The sequence below is a fragment of the Mustela nigripes genome, chromosome 3 (genome assembly GCF_022355385.1).
Source record: "Mustela nigripes isolate SB6536 chromosome 3, MUSNIG.SB6536, whole genome shotgun sequence".
Classification (NCBI taxonomy): Eukaryota; Metazoa; Chordata; class Mammalia; order Carnivora; family Mustelidae; genus Mustela; species Mustela nigripes.
The window spans coordinates 152022378-152043622 of NC_081559.1; the positions used below are offsets into that span (position 1 = coordinate 152022378).

The 21245-nt window shown below is 34.4% G+C and overlaps 1 protein-coding gene across 1 annotated transcript in view; it reads left to right on the forward strand.

Annotated features, from left to right (window-relative positions):
- The window catches only part of RIPK2 (receptor interacting serine/threonine kinase 2), a 30131-nt gene that overhangs the window by 6254 nt on the left and 2632 nt on the right, over nt 1–21245 (forward strand). Inside the window, exons 3-9 of the mRNA XM_059394827.1 lie at nt 321–476; nt 7564–7721; nt 8591–8640; nt 9475–9636; nt 14924–15009; nt 19886–19969; nt 20838–20931. Coding sequence (XP_059250810.1) covers nt 321–476; nt 7564–7721; nt 8591–8640; nt 9475–9636; nt 14924–15009; nt 19886–19969; nt 20838–20931 — 790 coding nt within the window. The remainder of the gene's footprint in view (nt 1–320; nt 477–7563; nt 7722–8590; nt 8641–9474; nt 9637–14923; nt 15010–19885; nt 19970–20837; nt 20932–21245) is intronic.

The following is a 21245-nucleotide window of genomic DNA, read 5'->3' on the forward strand; positions in this document are numbered from 1 at the left end:
ATCAGTACTATAAAGTCATTATTATCTTTTCTAAAATTGAGGAAATTAAGATATACATGGATGTTAAATGATGTCAAATTGATACCATGATAATCAGTACTATAAAGTCATTATTATCTTTTCTAAAATTGAGGAAATTAAGATATACATGGATGTTAAATGATGTCAAATTGATACCATGATACTATGTAATAAAAATGAACATATGTCCTGACCTTTATTTATACTGTATTTCCACATGGAATATTTAATTTTCTAAGTGGAAATTTAGTGAATATGGTCACTTAATTTTCATTTTGTTTGTTTTCATGTATATGAAGAAAACGGAATATCCTGATGTTGCTTGGCCACTGAGATTTCGCATCCTGCATGAAATTGCACTGGGTGTAAACTACTTGCACAATATGAATCCTCCTCTACTTCATCATGACTTAAAGACTCAAAATATCTTATTGGATAATGAATTTCATGTTAAGGTAATTACTTATGGTTTTAAAGACTTTTTGGTGTTTTTTTTCTCTAACTAACCATTTAATACCCTGTTTTCCATAGCCTATAATTCTTTTCTTCATTGTCCTTTCTTCCATCTTCAGAGGCTTATTTATACCTAGGCCCCAGAGATAGATAGAATTATGGTACAAAATACAAAGTCATTACGTCCTTAACTGAAATTATCAAATAAGCCTTTTTTTTCTTTTGATTTTGCAGTTACTATAGATTCACAGGAAGTTGTAGAGATAATATACAAGAAGGTTCATGAGCCTGTCGCTCAGTTTCTACCAGTAATTACATCACTTGTACAATTTCAATTACACATACAATTACAATTCAATTACACGTATAATTACAATAACACAGTACAATTTCAAGTCCAGGAATTTGACATGGGTACAATGCATGTATATAGTTTCTGGGTTGCTTTAGCATATATGTGACCATCACAGCAAGCAAGATACAGGCACTACTCTATCATCATAAATATATCACTTATACTACCCCTTTATATTCACACTCATCTCCTCCCTTTCCACTATCCTTAACCAAAGACAACCACTGATCTGTTCTCCATCTCTTTGATTCTGTCATTTGGAAAATGCTGTATAAGTGGAATCATACCGTGTATGTGGTATTTTGAGATTAGCATTATCTACTTAGCATAATACCTTTGAGATCCATCCAAGTTGTTGCTTATATCAATAGTGGTTCTTTTCTATTGATAAATGGTATTTCATGGTATGTGTATACCAAAATTGTTTAATCATTGACCAACTGAAAAGTATTTGTATTTTTTTCCAGTCTTTGGCAGTTACAATAAAACTCCTACAGACAGTCCCATGCAGCTTCTTGAACGAACATAAGTTTTTGTTCCATTAGCTAAATGTCCAAGAGTGCAACTGCTGGATGAGGTTTTGTTTAGTTTTTTAGGAAACTGCCAAACTATTTTTGAGGGGCTATACCTTAGTACATCCTACCAGCAATGTATGATTGACCTGTCTTTTCCATATCCTGACCAGCATTTGGTATTGTCACATTTTTTTTATTTTAGCACTGTAATAGGTATATAGTGATAGCTCATAAAGTCTTAATTCCATTTCCTAATGGCTAATGATGTTGAACACTTTCTCATTTGCTACCTATATATCCTTTTCAGTGAAATGTCTCTTCATGTCTTAAGCCCATTTCCTAATAGGACCCTTTGGATTTTTATTATTGGGTTTTTAGAGTTCTTTAAAATTTTTAGATACGAGTTCTTCATCAGATATGTAGTTCACAAATATTTTTTCCCCTTTGGTGGTTTGTTCTTTTCATCCTTTCAAAGGGATCTTTCACAAAGAAAAGTTTTAATTTTGATGAAGTGCAATTTATCAGGTGTTTTTTTTTCCTTTATGGTGATTCTTTGCTGTCATTTCTAAGTAGCCTTCATCAAGCCATAGGCATTGAAGATTTTCTTCTGTGTTATCTTCTAAAAGTTTTAGATTTTTAAGTTTTACATTTAAATCTAGGATCCACTTTGAATTAACTTTTATAGAAAGCATAAGATTTAGGTGCCTAAAGGCACCAGATGTAGTAGTGATTTCATAGTTTACCCTGTATCTGATGACAGCAAATAAAAAGTAGTTGCTAAGTAACTAATACTAAATGTAACTCACTTTATTTTTGTGTTATTTTGCTATACTTCTTATAATAATATGTGTAATTGGAGATTACTGTAAATGTCAAAAATGTTCAAAGAAAAAATAACAGGGAAGTTAGAACAATAAAAAAATTAAACAAAAAATGTGAGAAAAGTTAAATTAAAAAAACCTCTGTTAAAGGCACTTCATCTCCCTAGAATAAAATGGGAGGGGAAAGGGAAAAAAGCAAGCTGCCATCTCAATAATACTAAAAAAAGAAACTCATCAATGTATTATATCACCTATAACCACATAGGTGGAAGTGCCTTAATGGTCAGTAAGTCCCTGGATACTCACTATAATAGTCCCTTGTCTCCCAAGGCAGTTAGTCTATGACAGGGAAGTCTTAATATCCATACTTAAATTATTGTGACATTTTCTTATATGATCAATTGAAACGCCTTCCCTTTGTTTTCATCCATGGGTCCTAGTTCTATTCTTTGTGATAAACTGAATAAGTCCAATTCTACTTTCCATATGACGGTCCTGTCAGTGTTTGCAGATGGCTGTAATCTCCCTGTCCCTCACATACACTTGTGTTTATCCTTCTCTCTCTTTTGAATATCCTTAGTTCTTCAGCCAGTTTCCTTATTACATTTGTTTTAATTGCAGGTGCTATCCAGATGCTTTAGGGTTAAACCTCTGTTCAATTTTTATCCTCACAATGAAAAAAAATACTCCTAATATGACCTTATGAATATAGACTTGAATGGAAGTGTCATTTCCCTGGTCCCTAAGCACTTTAATACTCAATGATTCATTGGCTTGGAGTGGGGGGGTGATCATATCACAACATTTAAATTAGGCTTAGCATCAACAAGCCCTGAGAGGTTCTTTTATTCAAGTATTATTACTTAAGCCACATCTCCTTATCATGTACTTTACAGAATACTTTTTGAACATGATCAGATATTATTTTGTTAGATTTGAGTGATCACTTCAGCCTCTTAAGATCTTTTTCAGAATTATTTCTGTAGATCAAGGTTTTAACTTGTCTCCCAGCTTTGTGTCATCCTTAGATTTAATTAGCTAGTTTTTGTATCTTTAAGTCATAATTAAATATTAACCAGTACTCGGATCAGAGCCACATAACATGGTGCTTAGAACCTCCCTCCAGGTCAATATCAATCCTTAATTAGCACTTTTAGAGAATAATCACTAATTTTGTGTGGAATACTTATGAAAGAACGGTTATACTGCCCATATTTCTCCATTTTGTTCTTAAGAATATCATCAGAAAAAAGAAAAAAATGTAATCAGGAGACCTTGCTTGACTACTTTTCCAGTTCTCCTGGCTTATTCCCTCATCTTCAGAGTGGATTTCTCTGATGATCCACCCAGTTCCTCTGTGTCTTTGTACCTTGATTTATGCTTCTTCATATTATTTTTCACCATCCATCATAATATTTTTATTAATGTGTTTATTGACTCTCTCCCCCAATTAGAATATAAACTCCATGAAGACTGAAATTTAGTCTATTTTATTAACTGACACCTGCTCAGCACATGCCATACTGAAGCATTAACCAAGTATTTGTTGAATAAACAAATGAGTGAATTCCATATCTTCTATATATACCAGATAGGCCTGATAATGTTATAGTCAAGCATGTTATTATAAAATAACAAAGTGTTTTATAACATGCAAACTGTTTTAATATTTAATTTTTGACAGTATTATTACTGTCAAAAAAGGAGATAAAATTGGTCATAATTTTAGTCAGTAAATATTTATGGAGCAGCCATGACATTGTGCCAAGCTCTTGAGATATAGCACATGAGACCTGAAATTGACCACTGGTCTGGTATTATTTGTTTTTCATGAATTCTTGCTGGCATCCCTTATATTAAATTTTCCAAATTTTTTAAGCAGGGATTAAAGTGTCTACCAATAGTGTTTACCGATAAGTAGATATGCAAAATCAACATTTTTTTCCTTTTTGAAAGTCAAAATGGCATTTACTCTTCTCATATCCTATAGTGCCCCTCCATTCTGTCCCACAAAGAACACTAATAGCACCATGGAGGTATTTCCAAGCATTCTCAATAACCTGAAATATATATAAAATAACCTGAGATTTGCACTTTTTAAGCCTTTCAGTGTCCTTGGACTTGACTTTCTTCATCTCAGTCTGGAAACTATAGTTAACAGAGTAAACAGAGGCAAAGTAATAGGTAATGATTCCTACTTTCTTCTTTTCACTGACCAACAAGGTATCCTTGGTCTTTGATATGAACAGAATTTAGAATAGTTTGACTTTGTTTAGTTTTTGTAATTTTTATTAATTTTCATATATACAAAGCTGTGACCTTTCTAATACTATTCTTATAAATTAGCAACATTCTTTTACATGCATCCTATGTGTCTCTACTTTTTACTATAATTTATAAATGTCCCTTTAAAGTCAAAGTTTATCACCAACCATGAAAAAGTAATGGTTATTTAATCTACCTATCTTCTTGGAAAGGCCTTTAAATGAAGTGCAAAATATCTTTAAAAATACTTAACGTGGGGCTTCTGCCTTAGGCTCAGGTCATGATCCTGGGATCCTGGGATCGAGCCCCACATCGGGCTCCCTGCTCAGCGAGGAGCCTGCTTCCCCCTCTCTCTACCTGCCTCTCTGCCTACGTGTGATCTCTGTCTGTCAAATAAATAAATAAAATCTTTAAAAAAATAAAAATAAATAAAAATACTTAACAAAATTAAATGGAAGTTTATATCTTGCTACCATTTTCTGAAATAAGTTTTCTCACTGGAATGCTGAAGCATAGTATGCAGAAGTATAGTATCTGAAAGAAAAATATTTACTCTGATTAAGGTCAACTGAGATTTTTCTACTTTAAAAAGAATACATTCAGTTTGGTTATCTATTAAGTGTCCTTTAGTGCACCTTAGATACCAATGAACTAGTGATAGGCTTTTTTGGAATGAAAATATTTATATGTGCCATATTCACTTTCTCTGCTATTCTCAGGCCAGTGTGGGAACCAGAATACTTCAGGTTTATTCTTCATAACTTCTTCTGTGATAACTTTATAGGTTTGTAGATAAGGATAGTATATGTAAATGATAATAGCTATTCTAATAGAGTGAGAGGATCATGGATGATTTTTATGAGTAGTGTGTTTTAATTTCCTCTGATTTTATAAAATCATATTTTTAGTTAAAAAGAAAACCCTTAGCTTCAAAATGCATGTTAAGATCTTGTGTAGAATGGGAAAAATTCTTATTCTCTGTCTTCATGGCTGAATGATAAATTTATCAAGACCTTCAAGAAATCATGGAATTCTTTTTCCTTCCCTCACTTTATCCACTTTTATCCTTCTGTTGAAGATCCAGATTTAATAAGTCATGCCTTTTATAATGGTATTATTTATAACAGAGAAAGGGGAGAAATAGGGATACCTGGGTGGCTCAGTGGGTTAAAGCCTCTGCCTTCAGCTCAGGCCATGATCCCCTGGGTCCTGGTATCAAGCCCCACATCTGGCTCTCTGCTCAGCGGAGAGCCTGCTTCCCCCTCTCTCTTTGCCTGCCTCTCTGCCTACTTGTGATCTTTGTCAGATAAATAAAATCTTCAAAAAAAAGAAAAAGAAGAAGAAAGGGGAGAAATAAAGTACTATGTGAAAACCAAACAAAATCAGCTCATAGATTTCTGATGAAGGTTTTTAGGTCAGGTTTGAAAATAAAGATGGAGTTGTTGGTGAAGGAGCACATAAGGAAATAAGCTCAGGAGCACATTTTCTACAATACTGTATTTAAACCAACATTTAGCCCAGGAATTTGCAAATTATGGTTCAGGTATAAGGTGAGACCACATCTCAATTTTTTTTTTTTTTAGCATTTTTCACTTGTGGCATAAAAATAAACTCTACTTATCATAATAATGCTTACTATTCTAGTAAATGTGCAGTTGGAGTTCTGGTTTTTGGTTTTAGAGGTTAGGTGGGAAGAACAGATAGTATTGAATAAGAGCAACTTGTATACAAAACATAATAATATTAACACATATAGATCACTTATGTGATAATGTTCTGAATGTTTTGCTTAGAATCAGTCATTTAATTTTCTCACTGCAACCCTGCAATAAAGACAGTGTTATTATCCCCAGTTTGCAGGTGGGTGATCACACAGAGACACAGAAAAATTTTAAACTTCCTCAAGTTCACACACAGTTAATTAAGTGGTAGAATTGGAATATAAATAAAATACAACTTTAGGCTCTACAACCTGTGTTCTTAGCCATGTGGTATATTGCCTTTGAGAATCCAGCTTAGCTTTTCATGTATTGGCACCATGTTTTCTCTTGGTCTTTTCTATTTTTTTCTTAGACTTACCCTTTTATTTTAATAATGTATTGAAAAACGTATATAGTCTGTCCCCTCCCTTAGAGTAATATTTTTTTAATATCAAATTCATCTAAACACTAAACAAATTTTCTCCTATTAAAACTAGTAAAAATATGAGTTAAATAATTGAAACACAAATGGTGTGCTAAATAGAGTTCATTTCCCTCTGTTGACTCTAACTTATGCAGTGTGAAGATCAAAGTAATTTAAATTAAATCTTTTTATTTAAAGATTTACTACACCCTTTTGTCCATTAAGTACTATTTCTGTTCTTATATGCTGTCTTCCATTTTTTTAAAAATAAGGAACCTTTTAAATAGGGAGTTATAAGATGTTGTGTAACATCTACACAAAATTTACAAGTGAAGCAAAACTGTAAGCAATATATCAAAACTATAGAATGTCACCAATAATTCTTAGGCATTCCTTATCATGGACTTAAATATGCTTTATATGCTAAATAAACAATAGATATGATTCTTTTAGTGGTAGGCATAAATCATATAATAATGACCTATACTATATTGGAATTTTACTTGCTTCAGAATTTAAGGTTGCTATTTTTAGGGCATTGTAAATAAGAACATATAAACCTGAAATTACAAGCAATGCCCAATTGCAATCATGTTGGATACCAGTAGTTTCGCACTTCTGTAGGGTGTAGGAGAATTTTGAAAGCACATGCTGTAAAACTACTTAGCTTAAAAAGTAATGTTTGACATATATGCTCATTCAGAATTTAAGACAAAAAATACTCCGGTTTAATTTTTCAAAACTCGGTCTCCATTTTAAAATTTGTGACATTATGCTGAACTTCAAGTCAGTATGTGTTGCTTCAAGAGTTATTGGGTTCAGTACTCTAGAGTTTAATGTATTAAGAAACTGATAGAATATGTAGAAATTAAATATTTATATAGAACATTTCCTCTGGTCTCATACCTAAATATAATGAATATAAACAAGGACAGTTCTTGGTTTGGTTTGGTTTGGTTTTTTTAAGAAAAAAATTTAAAATTCAATTATTTACTCTTTTCCCTTACAGATTGCAGATTTTGGTTTATCAAAATGGCGTATGATGTCCCTCTCACAATCACGGACTAGTAAATCTTCACCAGAAGGAGGGACAATTATCTATATGCCACCTGAGAACTATGAACCTGGACAAAAATCAAGAGCCAGCATCAAGCATGATATCTATAGGTATTATGTGTTACTTTTGCTCAGAGTTAACCTTGCCTAAAAACAAGATTAATTAGAATTTTGAAGCTTCATTTTATTTTCTTTTAAATTTTATTTATTTGAGATAGAGCACAAGTGGGAGGAGAGGCAGAGGGAGAAGGATAAGCAGAGCCCCTACTGAACAGGGTGTTGGATGTGGGGCTCCATCCCAGGACCCTGGGATCATGACCTGAGCTGCAAGCAGATGCTTAACTGACTAAGCCACCCAGGTGCCCCAAAGCTACATTTTAATGTATAATTTTTAGTCTTCTCTCATAAGTGTGGTAAAATAGAGACCACATTGGTTAATATTTTTCAAATTAAAGATGCCTTGCTTTAAGCCACTCCTACATCCTTGTAAAAATTTGAAGCATATCTTACTGTCCTGTCACAGGTTTTTATCTTATGTGACATTGATGGAGGAGGAAGGAAAATAGTGTGGTTAACATTTAACAATACCAAATGAAACAATACTTAGACCAAAAAAAAAGTTAACAGAATAGGGGCTACATGAGACCATTGTTTTTATTGCTCTTTGTTTTGTATGAATCATAGAATCATGGAATTAGAGGTCATTAAGAATCATCCACAACAAGTTATCCTTGCCTATAACTTCAGATTTTTATTACAGTAATTTGCTAATTTTTCAAATTGAATTAGTTCCCTTTCAGAACAAAATTGTATATATACATTCATCACTTTGTCTATGGTGATTCTTTATATAGCATTTTGCTGCCTTATTACTTGCAAAAATGATATCTCCACAGTCAGCTTTTAAAATCAGTGCTCGTTTAGTTTATTATGTATAGTTAGTTTATACTGTCCTGTATGTATATTTTTATCTTAAACAGCTTTGCAGTGATCATGTGGGAAGTCTTATCCAGAAAACAGCCTTTTGAAGGTAAATTTACTTTCACTTCCTTATTCTAGATGATGCCATGTTGGTAGGCCATATTCAGAACTACCTAAATAAAGCCCATCTTGTTTTAAAAATGCCTACTGTGCATTTTGTGGAAAACACACTATAAAAACATAACAATTTATCAATTCTGAATCCACTGTATATTGGAAACTGTACTAGAATAAGGGTTAGAAAAATATAGATTCTAATTCTTGTTCTGACAGTAATTAGCACTGTGATCAAGCCACTAAATCTCTTGAGTCTTCATTTCTTTTTTATTTGCAAAATGAAAATTTTAAATTTTTCTTAGATTCATTCCAGCTATAAAACTCTTTATGTGAAAATTTAATGTTTCTTCTATAACAAACAATGAAGAATAATTTTTAAGTTCTCTGATAACACTGTCTATTTCTTTATTTTGAGGATTATATAAGTCAGCTTGCTGTGTAATAACCTCAGAAGCTCAGTAGCTTACAAAATAAACATATGTTTCTCATTCACATTAGATGTGAGTGGCCATTCTTGGCTGTGCTGGGTTCCACTCAGTTCTGCTGAGCTGTGCTCTATTCATGTTTCACTGGCCAAATCAGATACATGACCAAGCTTAAAATTAATGAGGTGAGGTGAGGCTATAAACTCCACCACAGGAGGCATACAAGTCTGCTGGGTTATGTATGTGTATATATATGTCTTTAACAAAAAGGAGGGTGGGTAATGCATTATTCCTAAGATTTTAAGTTTCCCTCATTTTCATTTGGTTGACTTTAGAATGTATTTAAGTAATGTATTACATCGTAATTATTTCTAATGAATGAAATATATTTGTTTTGACAGAAGTCACCAATCCTTTGCAGATCATGTATAGTGTATCACAAGGACATCGACCTAACACTAATGAAGAAAGTTTGCCACTTGATATACCTCATCGAACACTTATGATCTCTCTAATAGAAAATGGATGGGCACAAAATCCAGATGAAAGACCATCTTTCTTAAGTGAGTGTACAGTTTTAGTCTGGACCTTTAGAATGACACAAAAAAGTGAATATACTGTGAATAAAATAGTCCTTGAAAAATTACACAAGTTAGATGGCAAGCTTAAAGTTTTTTTTTTTTAAATTAAGTTCCTGTTTTTATTTTATGAGATGAGATTGGAGAGATAAGGAGGGGCTGTTGGCTATCATAAAAAGGTTAGAATTTTATTCCAAGTATAGTGGAACATCATTAAAGTGTATTTCTATGGAAATGACATCTAATTTGTTTTGGAGAAATCACTCTTGTTGCTGTGTGGAAAATTGACTGGAGAAGGATAGGAGTGGAAGCAAAGAGACCACCAGGAGACTCTAGCAAATGTTTACTAATTAAGGTGTTAATCTGAGATAGAAAAATTAGATAGAATTAAGATCTATTTCAGAGGTAGATCAGATCATCATCTAAATGTAAACACAGGAGAAAGTTTTTAAGACCTTGTTTTAATCAAAAACAAGATCCATGAAAAACATGGCAATTGAGCTTTGAAAAAACTGAAAATTTTTGCACTTCAAAAGATTCTATGAAGAAAAAAATGAAAAGATAAGCCAAAAACTGGGGAATTATCTTTCTAACTAAAAAAGCAATGAAATGTACATTTTATTCAAAATTTGTGTCCAATCCTCATTAGTTCTATATTTAAAAAATCAAAAGGTGCTTATAATGGATTCACATTTTATTTCTTCTTTCTCAGAGCCATGTGGGAGGTTATCTATCTCCTTTGTACCTAGTGCCACTTCCAAATATTCATTTCTTTTCCATTCTCTAAAAATTCTAGCTTCCCGAAGATCATATTATTGGGCCATACTTACTTTTCTACAGACTTCCAGGTTTTTTCCTATTGTTTTTTTTTCTTTTCTCTTTTTAATTGACATTTAATATATTATTTGTTTCAGGGGTACAGGCCTGTGATTCATCAGTCCTACACAATTCACAGCGCTCACCATAGCACATACCCTCCCCAATTCCATCCCCCAGCCACCCTATCCCTCCCCCACCCCTCCCCTCCAGCAACCCTCAGTTTGTTTCCTGAGATTAAGAATCTCTTATGGTTTGTCTCCCTTTTTTGTCTTGTTTCATTTTTACCTTCCTTCCCCTATGATCTGTCATGTTTCTCAAATTGCTCATATCAGTGAGATCATATGATAATTGTCTTTCTCTAATTGACTTATTTCACTTAGCATAATACCCTCTAGTTCCATCCACATCATTGCAAGATTTCGGGGGTTTTGATGGCTGCATAATATTCCATTGTGTATATATACCACATTTTCTTTATCCATTCATCTGTTGATGGACATCTAGGTTCTTTCCTTAGTTTGGCTATTGTGGACATTGCTGCTATAACCATTCAGGTGCACAAGACCCTTCGGATAATTACATTTGTATCTTTAGGGTGAATACCCAGCAGTATAATTGCTGGGTTGTAGGGTAACTCCATTTTAAACTTTTTGAGGAGTCTCTATAGTGTTTTCCAGAGTGGCTGCACCAGCTTACATTCTCACCAACAATGAGGAGGGTTCCCCTTTCTCTACATCCTCGCCAACACCTGTCATTTCTTTACTGGTTAATTTTAGCCATTCTGACTGGTGTGAGGTGGTATCTCACTGTGGTTTTGATTAAGACTTTGACTTTTGGCTTTCTGACTTTACACTGCCTTGACCGCTAAATACTTAAAAGAAGCCTTCTGCAGATCACAGAGCTCTCTGTCTGTCCCCTCTCTGATACTGCCCTATGAACTCTGTCTGCCTTGGTCTTCCCGGACTCCCAGCCCCATCTCTTCAGTTAAGTTTCCACTCACTTGAGAAGTGAGGCTCCACCTCACTTCCCTCTTAAGCTGCAGCTAGAAACTCTCAACACAGTAAGTGTGGGCAGTCATAGGGCTCACCTGATTTGTTTCCCATCTCTCAGTGATCATTGTCCTTTGTTGCCTGGTATCTTGTATTTCGAAGACCACTGTTTCATGTATTTTGTCTGACTTTTTTGGTTGTTTTAGGCAGAGTGGCAAATCAAACCCTGTTGCTACATCTTGACCAGAAGTGGGAGTTATTTATTGGTTTCTCTTTAAACTAATGGCCATGGTGCCTAGGTGGCTCAGTGGGTTAAGCATTAAGTATCTGCCTTTGGCTCAGGTCATGATCCAGAGTCCTGGGATCAAACCTGGTGCACACAGACTCCCAGATCAGTGGCGAGTCTGCTTCTCCCTCTGGCCCTCCCCATACTCCTGCATGTTCTCTTTATCAAATAAATAAAAACTTTTAAATAAATAAATAAATAAATAATGGCCAGAACTGGACACTAAACACTACTTAGCAATTCTGTTATGCTTCTCAAATGCCTACTATTCCATTTTTATATATCAGCTGTTCTGAAGGTATGGTTCAAGGACCTCTGGGGTGGTTGATCCCTGTGACTTCAGAAGAATTCACAAAATCAAAAACTTTTCAAAATAATAAATAGTAAGATTATTTTTTTAAATTCTCATTCTCTCATGAGTCTGTAGTGGATTTTTCCAAAGACTAAATGAGGTATAATGGTTTCATCGCTTCAACAAATAATGGAATGTGTTCTCATGTATTCTGATGTTTTAAATTTTTCTCAGTTTTAATTTGTAATATAGTAAGTGTCAGTAGATATGACACACACATACCAAAGCTATTTGGGATAGTCAGTAATTTCAGAAAATCCTGAGACCTAAAAGTTTGAGAATTGCTTCCTTGTGTCAGTGATCATCTTGTACTATTGTAGGAGATACCTAAGGCCCATTCTTTATGGTCCCAAAGTAAAGATGAAATTCCATTTCAGTCCCCAAGAAGGAAAGTATAGGAAGAACATTTCCAGCTTCTATGTGCCCTTCAGCCCTCTTCCTCGGACCTACCTCATTTGTTAATTTTGGAGAAAAACTGAGCATGCTTATCTGGTCCCCCTTCTCAGTTTTTTCCTTCTTTTAGAAATCAGCCTGTCTAAAAGGATGCATATTTTCTGCTCCCCCATGTGGAAGTAGATGAGGCCTGTGGCTGAGTAAAGCTGTGAACTCTTTCCAAGCCAATTGGCTACAGATCTAATGGTAAATTAACATTATCATTATCAGTAATAAATGTTGGTACTTTGATCATTATTTATCATTATTAGTGGCTTTGATAGATTCTAAGCTTAGGAAAAGAAGACAGGGGTAATAACTTACCCTACCTTCTTAAACCTGCTGCACCTTACGCTTAATCTTTCCTTTGAGCTGATCACTGTTTTCACACTACATTAAGAAAATAGAAAACGTGAGAGAGTACTGCTATCTCATAGATCCACCACCAGATCTATAATCTTAGTTGTACTTGTAACCATCTTTCCTGCCTTATCTCATTTACAGGGGAAAAAAGTGTCCATATATTTACATAAATGTAAACATACTACTTGTGCTCTGAATCCCATTCCCAAACCCTCTCCAGCTTCTGTTCCTTTGTATTCCTCTACTCTTATAGTACCAGTCTCAGCCTGTCTACTGGATTATTCAGCTATCATACAGATGTATTTCATTATTATTCCCTATCTTTATATGGGGCAGTGGGGAGAGACATGACTTCATATGTTGACTTCAGGTTCCACCTCATTTTTAAGCTCCCATTCAAATCTAAACACCCTATAGGAATTGTCCATACTTCTGGTCTCTGCTGCTTTCCCTCGAATTCAGGTTTTAACAGACTTTTATCAGTTTTCTGTTCTCATATCTCCATAAATCTTTCTCATATCTCTAAAGCTACATTGTTGGGATTACCAAGGATGACAATATTCCTATACTCTCCTTCTTGGGGACTGAAATGGAATTTCATCTTTACTTTGGGACCATAAAGAATGGGCCTCCTTATCTTACTTGGATTCTCAAAAGATTAGACATGACTAATGATTCCTTCCTTGAAATTTTCTTTCTGGTGGCTTCAAGATACAAGAGGCTACACGATTTAGTATTCTCTCTTCCTCAATCTCTTTCTCTTCCTCTACTCAATTTTGAACTGTTGGAGTGCATTAGAGCTCTAACATGGACCTTTTACTCTCTGTATCCTATCTTTATTCACCCCCTAGATAATCCAGTCCAGACCATAGCTTTATATACCATCCATATGTTAATCATGCTCATTTTTATATACGGAACCCTGACCTCTCCTTTCAGCAGTAAGTTCATAGATTATTATAGTAGTTGTAGTAGTAATTATGATTATTTCTATTTGTTGACTATTATGAATAATGCTGCTCTGGCTATTCATATGCAAGTCTTTGTGTGAACATGTTTTCATTTCTCTCAGATTGCTACCAATGAGTTGAATTGCTGCATTGTATGCTAAATTTATCTTTTTTTTAAATTATACCTATTTTTTTTTAAGATTTTATTTATTTACTTGACAGAGAGAGAGAGAGATCACAAGTAAGCAGAGAGGCAGGCAGCGAGAGGGGGGAAGCAGGCTCCCTGCTGAGCAGAGAGCCCTATGCAGGGCTCCATCCCAGGACCCTGAGATCATGACCTGAGCTGAAGGCAGAGGCTTAACCCACTAAGCCACCCAGGCGCCCTTATCTTTCATTTTTGAGAAACTCTCAGATGTTTTCCAAAATGGCTACATCATATTACATTCCCATTCTTAAATTTGGTTGTCTAATTATTCTTTATATATTGTAGATACAAGTCCTTTAGCAGATACATGATATGAAAAGTGTCCTCACAGTCTGGGGCTTGTCTTTTCATTTTTCTTGGTAGCAGCTTTTTGAAGTGTAAGAGTTTTCAATTTTTTTGAAGTGCATTTTCAAACTTCTTTGTGGATCCTGTTTTTCATGTCATATCTAAAAATTCTTTGCCTAACCCAAGGCCATGAATATTTTCTCCTATATTTACATTGCATTGATGATCCATTTCAAGTTAATGTATGATGTTAGGTAAGAGTCTAAGTTTGTCTTTTTTTTATTGGATACCTAGCTGTCCTGGCACAATTTGTTGAAAAGATGATCCTTTTCCTATTAAATTGCCTCAGCAACTTCTTTCAAAAAGTAATTGACCATAATTATAAGGGTTTATTTTTAGACTCTCAAGTATATTCCATGATGTATATTTCTATTTTTATTCATATAATAAAGGCTCCTAAGAGGGTTGAATGTTATCAGTTTGGGGGGAAATTGACCAAGGGCCTTATCAGGGAACTATTAGCACTTATATTTTGCAGTTTAATGATTAGAGGGATCCAAACTCAAAGAACTATTTTTTTTTCTTATTTAGAATGTTTAATAGAACTTGAACCAGTTCTGAGGACATTTGAAGAGATAGCTTTTCTTGAAGCTGTTATTCAACTAAAGAAAACAAAGGTAAATTGCTAACTGAAATAGTAGAAATTGAATTTAAAACAATCGTTTTTATTCATGGAGATTTTCGGCATAGTTTAATTTAGTTTTTATCTAAATATTTTTATATATTTATCTAAATATTTTTCACACATACAGAGTGATAGAATTTAACATAGTCTATGAATACTATTTTCTCTGTCACCAAAGAGCTTTTCCATTTCATTCCAATGGCCACTTCTAGATTTCAGAGGCATTTCCAGAACTGCCGTATGTTAAATATAAGTTTAAAATGTGTAATGAATGCCCGTTATGTACGATGAATGCCCTAAATCACTAGGGTTTTTTAACCTATATTTCTTAACCTAAAGTTTTCATATATACAGAGTAATAGAAGTCTGGGTTCTTACACTTCTTTTTATTCAGTGTTCTTGGGGTTTTTTAAGATTTATTACCAAGTTAAGCTGTCAAATTGTATTAACAATTGAGGCCAAGATGTATAGTTCTAATGCTTTATTTTATCTTGTTTTATTTTCCCACTCAAAAACTCTCTATGTTACAATTAAATCAAAGTTAACAGTTTATGTGAATTACTTAGAGCAATTGTCTTATTTACTCGTTCTGGCTTTTGTAGATTAGAACAATTGAAGGGACCTATTACTGCAAGGTTTTTCTTAATATTATCAAAAATTTGTTTAAAAAGCAACTACTATCCCTTAGGGACAAAGTAAGCATAGTTGAACACTTGCTGAGTTTCATTAAATTACATCTGAGATATAATAATAAAAATAACCACTGATTAACCAAAGTCTTAAGTTGTGAACAAGCATAGTCTACAATTTATATATCATTAAATGGCTTTGATTGCATCTTGCAGTGTAATAGATCTTTTGACATGACCATAGTTTAAAAGGGAAATGCATGAAGAAACAACCACACATAACCAAACTAAAAATTGATGGTGTCAGTATTAGTGCCTATTTTTTAAGAACTAGAGAAGTGTTTTAATTCTTTTGATAACTTTTCACTGCCCTCCCTGCTTCTGAGTAGGTAGTCTTTCCTAGAACATCAATCTCTCCAATTCTTAGTAGCTACAAACTTCGGTTATATATATATATACACACACACACACACACATATATATATATGTATACATATAGATATGGTTGTTTTTGTTTTTGTTTTTGTTTTGCTTTACCTTTCAGTTCTCTCTTCTCTCCTTAACAACTATCTCTTCTTCTGCCAAGACAAAGGTGGATAGAAGAATTTGTTTTCTTGGTTATAAATGGAAGAGAACCATTCCAGTTCCTTTTTTTTTTTTGTCCCCAAAAAACTTTTAACACTAGGATCTATATTTTTTTTATTCTTTTAAAAGATTTTATTTTTATTTATTTATTTGACAGAGAGAGACAGTGAGAGAGGGAACACAAGCAGGAGGAGTGGCAGAGAGAGAAGCAGGCTTCCCACTGAGCCGGGAGCCTGACGTGGGTCTTGGATCCCAGGACCCTGAGATCATGACCTGAGCCGAAGGCAGATGCTTAAGGACTGAGTCACCCAGCTGCCCCAGTTTTTTAAAATTTTAATTCAATTAATTAACATATAATTTATTATTGGTTTCAGAGGGGCAGGTCTATGATTTATCAGTCTTATATAATACCCAGTGCTCATTATATCACATGTCTTCCTTGATGTCCATCATCCAGTTACCCCATTCCCTCACCCCTCTCCCTTCCAGCAACCCTCAGTTGGTTTCCTGTAACTAAGAGTCTCTTATAGTTTATCTCCCTCCCTGGTTTCATCTTGTTTTATTTTTATCTCTCTTCCGCTATGGTCTTCTGCCTTGTTTCTCAAATTCCCCCTATCAGTAAAATCATATGATAATTGTCTTTCTCTAATTGACTTATTTTGCTTAACATAATACCTTCTTGAACTATCCACATCATAGCAACAAACTAGGATCTATATTTAAAATTGTTAATTTGGGGGGCGCCTGGGTGGCTCAGTGGGTTAAAGCCTCTGCCTTCAGCTCGGGTCGTGATCCCAGGGTCCTGGGATCGAGCCCCGCATTGGGCTCTCTGCTCAGCGGGGAGCCTGCTTCCTCCTCTCTCTGACTGCCTCTCTGCCTACTTGTAATCTCTGTCTGTCAAATAAATAAATAAATAATTTTTTTTTTTTAATTGTTAATTTGGGGGCGCCTGGGTGGCTCAGTGGGTTAAGCCTCTGCCTTCAGCTCAGGTCATGATCTCAGGGTCCTCAGATGGAGTCCCACATAGGGCTCTCTGCTCCGCGGGGAGCCTGCTTCCTCCTCTCTCTCTGCCTGCCTCTCTGCCTACTTGTGATCTCTCTCTTTATCAAATAAACAAAATCTTTTAATAAATAAATAAATAAAACTTGTTTTTTTAGGAGAAATTTAGGCTGCTTCTTTTATCTTTTTTTTTGTGGTAGAATTTTATTTTTTTAATTTTATTTTATTATGTTATGTTAGTCACCATACAGTACATCATTAGTTTTCGATGTAGAGTTCCATGATTTATTGATTGCGTATAACACCCAGTGCTTTTTAAATAAAATAGTTTAAAGTACATATTTTCAAATTCCTGAATACCATTTAATAATAGCATTGCTAAATTACTAAAAAAAAAAATTTACTTTCTTTGTTGTTCTTAAGTAGCTGTATTGTTTTTACTCAGAATTTTAATCTTTTTTCTATTAAAAAAATTCCTTATCAATTCTGTGAAACTGGTAGGGAAGAATATCATCTCTATTTATAAATAAGACAGCTGAGGTATAGGAAAGTTACATAACACTCTACACAGCTAGCTAATGGCAGGGCCAGGAGTAGAATACAAATATAATAAGATTTTTCATCAAGAAGGCTCTGGGGGCACCTAACTCTTAATTTGGGCTCAGGTCATGATCTCAGGGCCATGAGATCAAGCCCCACATTGGGCTCTGCACTCACTGCAGAGTCTGCTCCAGGTTCTCTCTCTTTCTCTCTCTCTTTCAAATAAATAAATAAAATCTTTAAAAAAAAAAAAAAAGGAGGGGGATAGAAATTTCCAAAAACCCAGGGCTCCTGGGTGGCTCAGCCAGTTAACCGAAGTGCCTTCAGTTAAGTGTCATCTTCAGCTCAGATTATGATCCCAGGGTCCTGAGATGGAGATGGCCTCAGGCCCTCTGCCTAGTAGGGAGCCTGCTTCTCCTCCCTTTACTCTTACTGCCCCTCACCCCTGCTCCTGCTCTCTGTCAAATAAATAGATAAAAGCTTTTAAAAAAAGAAAGGGAGGGGGATAGAGGGAGGGAAGGAAGAAAGAAGGAATTTCTGAAAACAGATCACCAGTTAGGGTGACTTGTTTTGTTTGAGGTTCCTACATTTTTTTCAGTTCTTTGAACCAGGTCCCATAATTCATGTTCTCACAGATAGCGTTTCCTGTATCTTAAAAAGTAAAACCTGAAGCAAAAGTTTTTCCTTAATCTTCTTTCTAGGAGCTGATTTACTAGCTCATAAATAATTTCAGTTATCATAACTTCAGTTATAAAAACGGTGTTACTTATTCAAGGATATCACATTATCAGAAATGTTTCAATAAATTTAAAAGCACAGAAAAACTGTATCTAACAGACAGATCTGAAGAATAATTCTAAAGGTTCACATAAAAATGTATTTAACAAATGCTTATTGGACAGCTTTGTGCAAAGTACTGTGCTAGGTGGATTATATATACAGATGAATAATGGTTTTTTTCTTCTAAAATTCCTTACCCATGTAATGGAGCAGACAGTCATAAGTATGAATAATGGAGGGCTGGGTGTAGCACCTACCAATTTCTAAAGTTCTGTAAACTGAATGACATGTTGGTTTGGAGACAAAAAGCATACTGACAGGTTTGTTTTTTAAATCACTCACTAGTGATGGCAACTTAATCTGACTGGTTTATAGAGATGGGAGTATATCACTAAATGATTTTAATAGAGGTATAGCATATAAATAAATTATCTGCTTTAATAGCTAGCATTTATTGAATGCTTACTAAGTGATCTTAGGACTTTTTTGTTTATAATTCTCCTTACAGTGATCCTGAAAAATAGGTATTCTTATCTCCAGTTTACAAATTAGTAAACTGAGAGTAAGTCTTATGCCTAAAATCCAATAGTTAGGTATCCTGGGATTCTAAACCAGACCTGATTGGCTACATGATCCCCATCATTCCATAAGGGCACTCTGTATCCTTTATTTTAGCTCTCAGTTTCTTATCTATAAAATGAAATAATACCTGTACTTACCAGCACAGTGCCCAAAATATAGTAAATACTTAAAAATTAGGATAGACACATATACTTACACAAATTGAAATTTATTAAGTACTTAGTTTGTACCAGACACAGTATATTCATTATCTCACTTAATCCCTAAAACAGTCCTGCATGTCCATCTTTTTTTTTTTTTTAAGACTTTATTTATTTATTTGAGAGCAAGAGAGAGAACAGGAGCTGGGGGCGGGGGGTGCCAGAGGAAGAAAGAGGAATAGACTGCCAGCTGGGCAGGGAGCTCAACGAAGGGCTCGATCCCAGAACTCTGGGATTGTAACCTGTGACGAAGGCAGATGCTTAACCAGCTGAGCCACCAGGCATCCCAGTATTAGTCCATCTTTAAAGATAAATTTGTTCAAGGTAACCAATTAAGAGGAGGCAGGATTCAAAGTTGATTTCTCTAAAGTTATTACCCCTGTTGTATACTGTTTCTACCTTTAGGTTATATATTATATTCTTAAATGATTTAACTTTTCTTTTCATTGATTTTATATAAACATGTAAAGTATGTTAAGCAGGTTGTTTTTACTCACATAATTTCCTAATCACCTCCAACTAAAGGACTTAAATGTATTAATTCCAATTACAGAGTACTTTGAGCACTATTCACTTATGTGACAAGAAGAAAATGGACTCATCTCTGAACACACCTATAACTCATGGACCACAGGAGGTAAAAAAAATTATGTTGACAAACTCAAAATGTGAGAAGAAAATGAAAAATAATTTAGTCTTAATTCCTTCCTTTACATATGGAAGCTAAAGCCCCAGGAGATTTTAGGTTTTATTAGGTGGCCAATAGCAATCTGCATTTCAAAATCCAACACTCCTCTAATTTTCACACCACTGTTCATCTCATTGAATCATACATAGTCCGTGCTCTTTTGTTTGTCATTAACTTTAGTCCCTGTCAATATTTCATATAATGAGTGGTGTTCCAGTGTGGTTCTTGGGCAAATCACTGATTACATTTTTACCATTATATGTATGTCTTCTTACCCAAATGAGAACTAGTTATAATACTGCTTTGTCCTTCCTCTGAATAATGATTAATGAAAGGAAAATGCCATTTCCATGGCTATCTAAAAAGAAAGATTTCTTTAGTAGCATTCTTTCATATTTAAACTAATAATTTCTTCTAAGAATATATAAGACTTGCTATGTTATATATGTTTCTTCAATTTTGTAAGGTATAAGTTGTAACCATTTTTATTCTTTTTTATAGTAAACCAAAATCAAGAACCATTTAGAAATTGGGGTGCCTGGGTGGCTCAGTGGGTTAAAGCCTCTGTCTCAGCTCAAGTCATGATCTCAGGGTCCCGGGATCGAGCCCCACATCAGGCCCTCTGCTCAGCAAGGAGCCTGATTCCTGCCCCCCCTCGCCTGCCTCTCTGCCTACTTGTGATCTCTGTCAAATAAATAAATAAAATATTTTTAAAAAAATACAGAGGAAAAAAAAAGAGCTATTTAGAAATTAAGGCTATATAACTTTGTGAATGATTTTCTGTTAACCTAAATCATTTATCTTCTATTTACTTTAGGAATCATGTGGATCCTCTCAGCTCCATGAAAGTAGTGATTCTGCTATAGCCTCAAAGTCCCTGACAGCTCCTCAAGAAAATGATTTTTTATCTAGTATGTAAATTTTTCAGTCAGTATTGCTTGCAAGTTTTCCCCTTTTTGAAGATTGTATTATGGATAAGCAGTCATGGTTTGTTTGGAACATGTCTTTGATCTGCAGCCATAATTCATTTTTTAAAAGTGTTAGAATCTTAACTTGTGAAAATAGTAGTGGGGTGTTCCACAAATACATTAAAATATTGAAGGCATTGTGTTAGACTCTGTGAAAAGATATTTAAAAAAATATCTAAGAGAAGAGAAATGTTTCTAAGTATCCATAGTATAAGATAGAAGTGATATATTGTAGAAGAGATGGATGTAGAGCTATG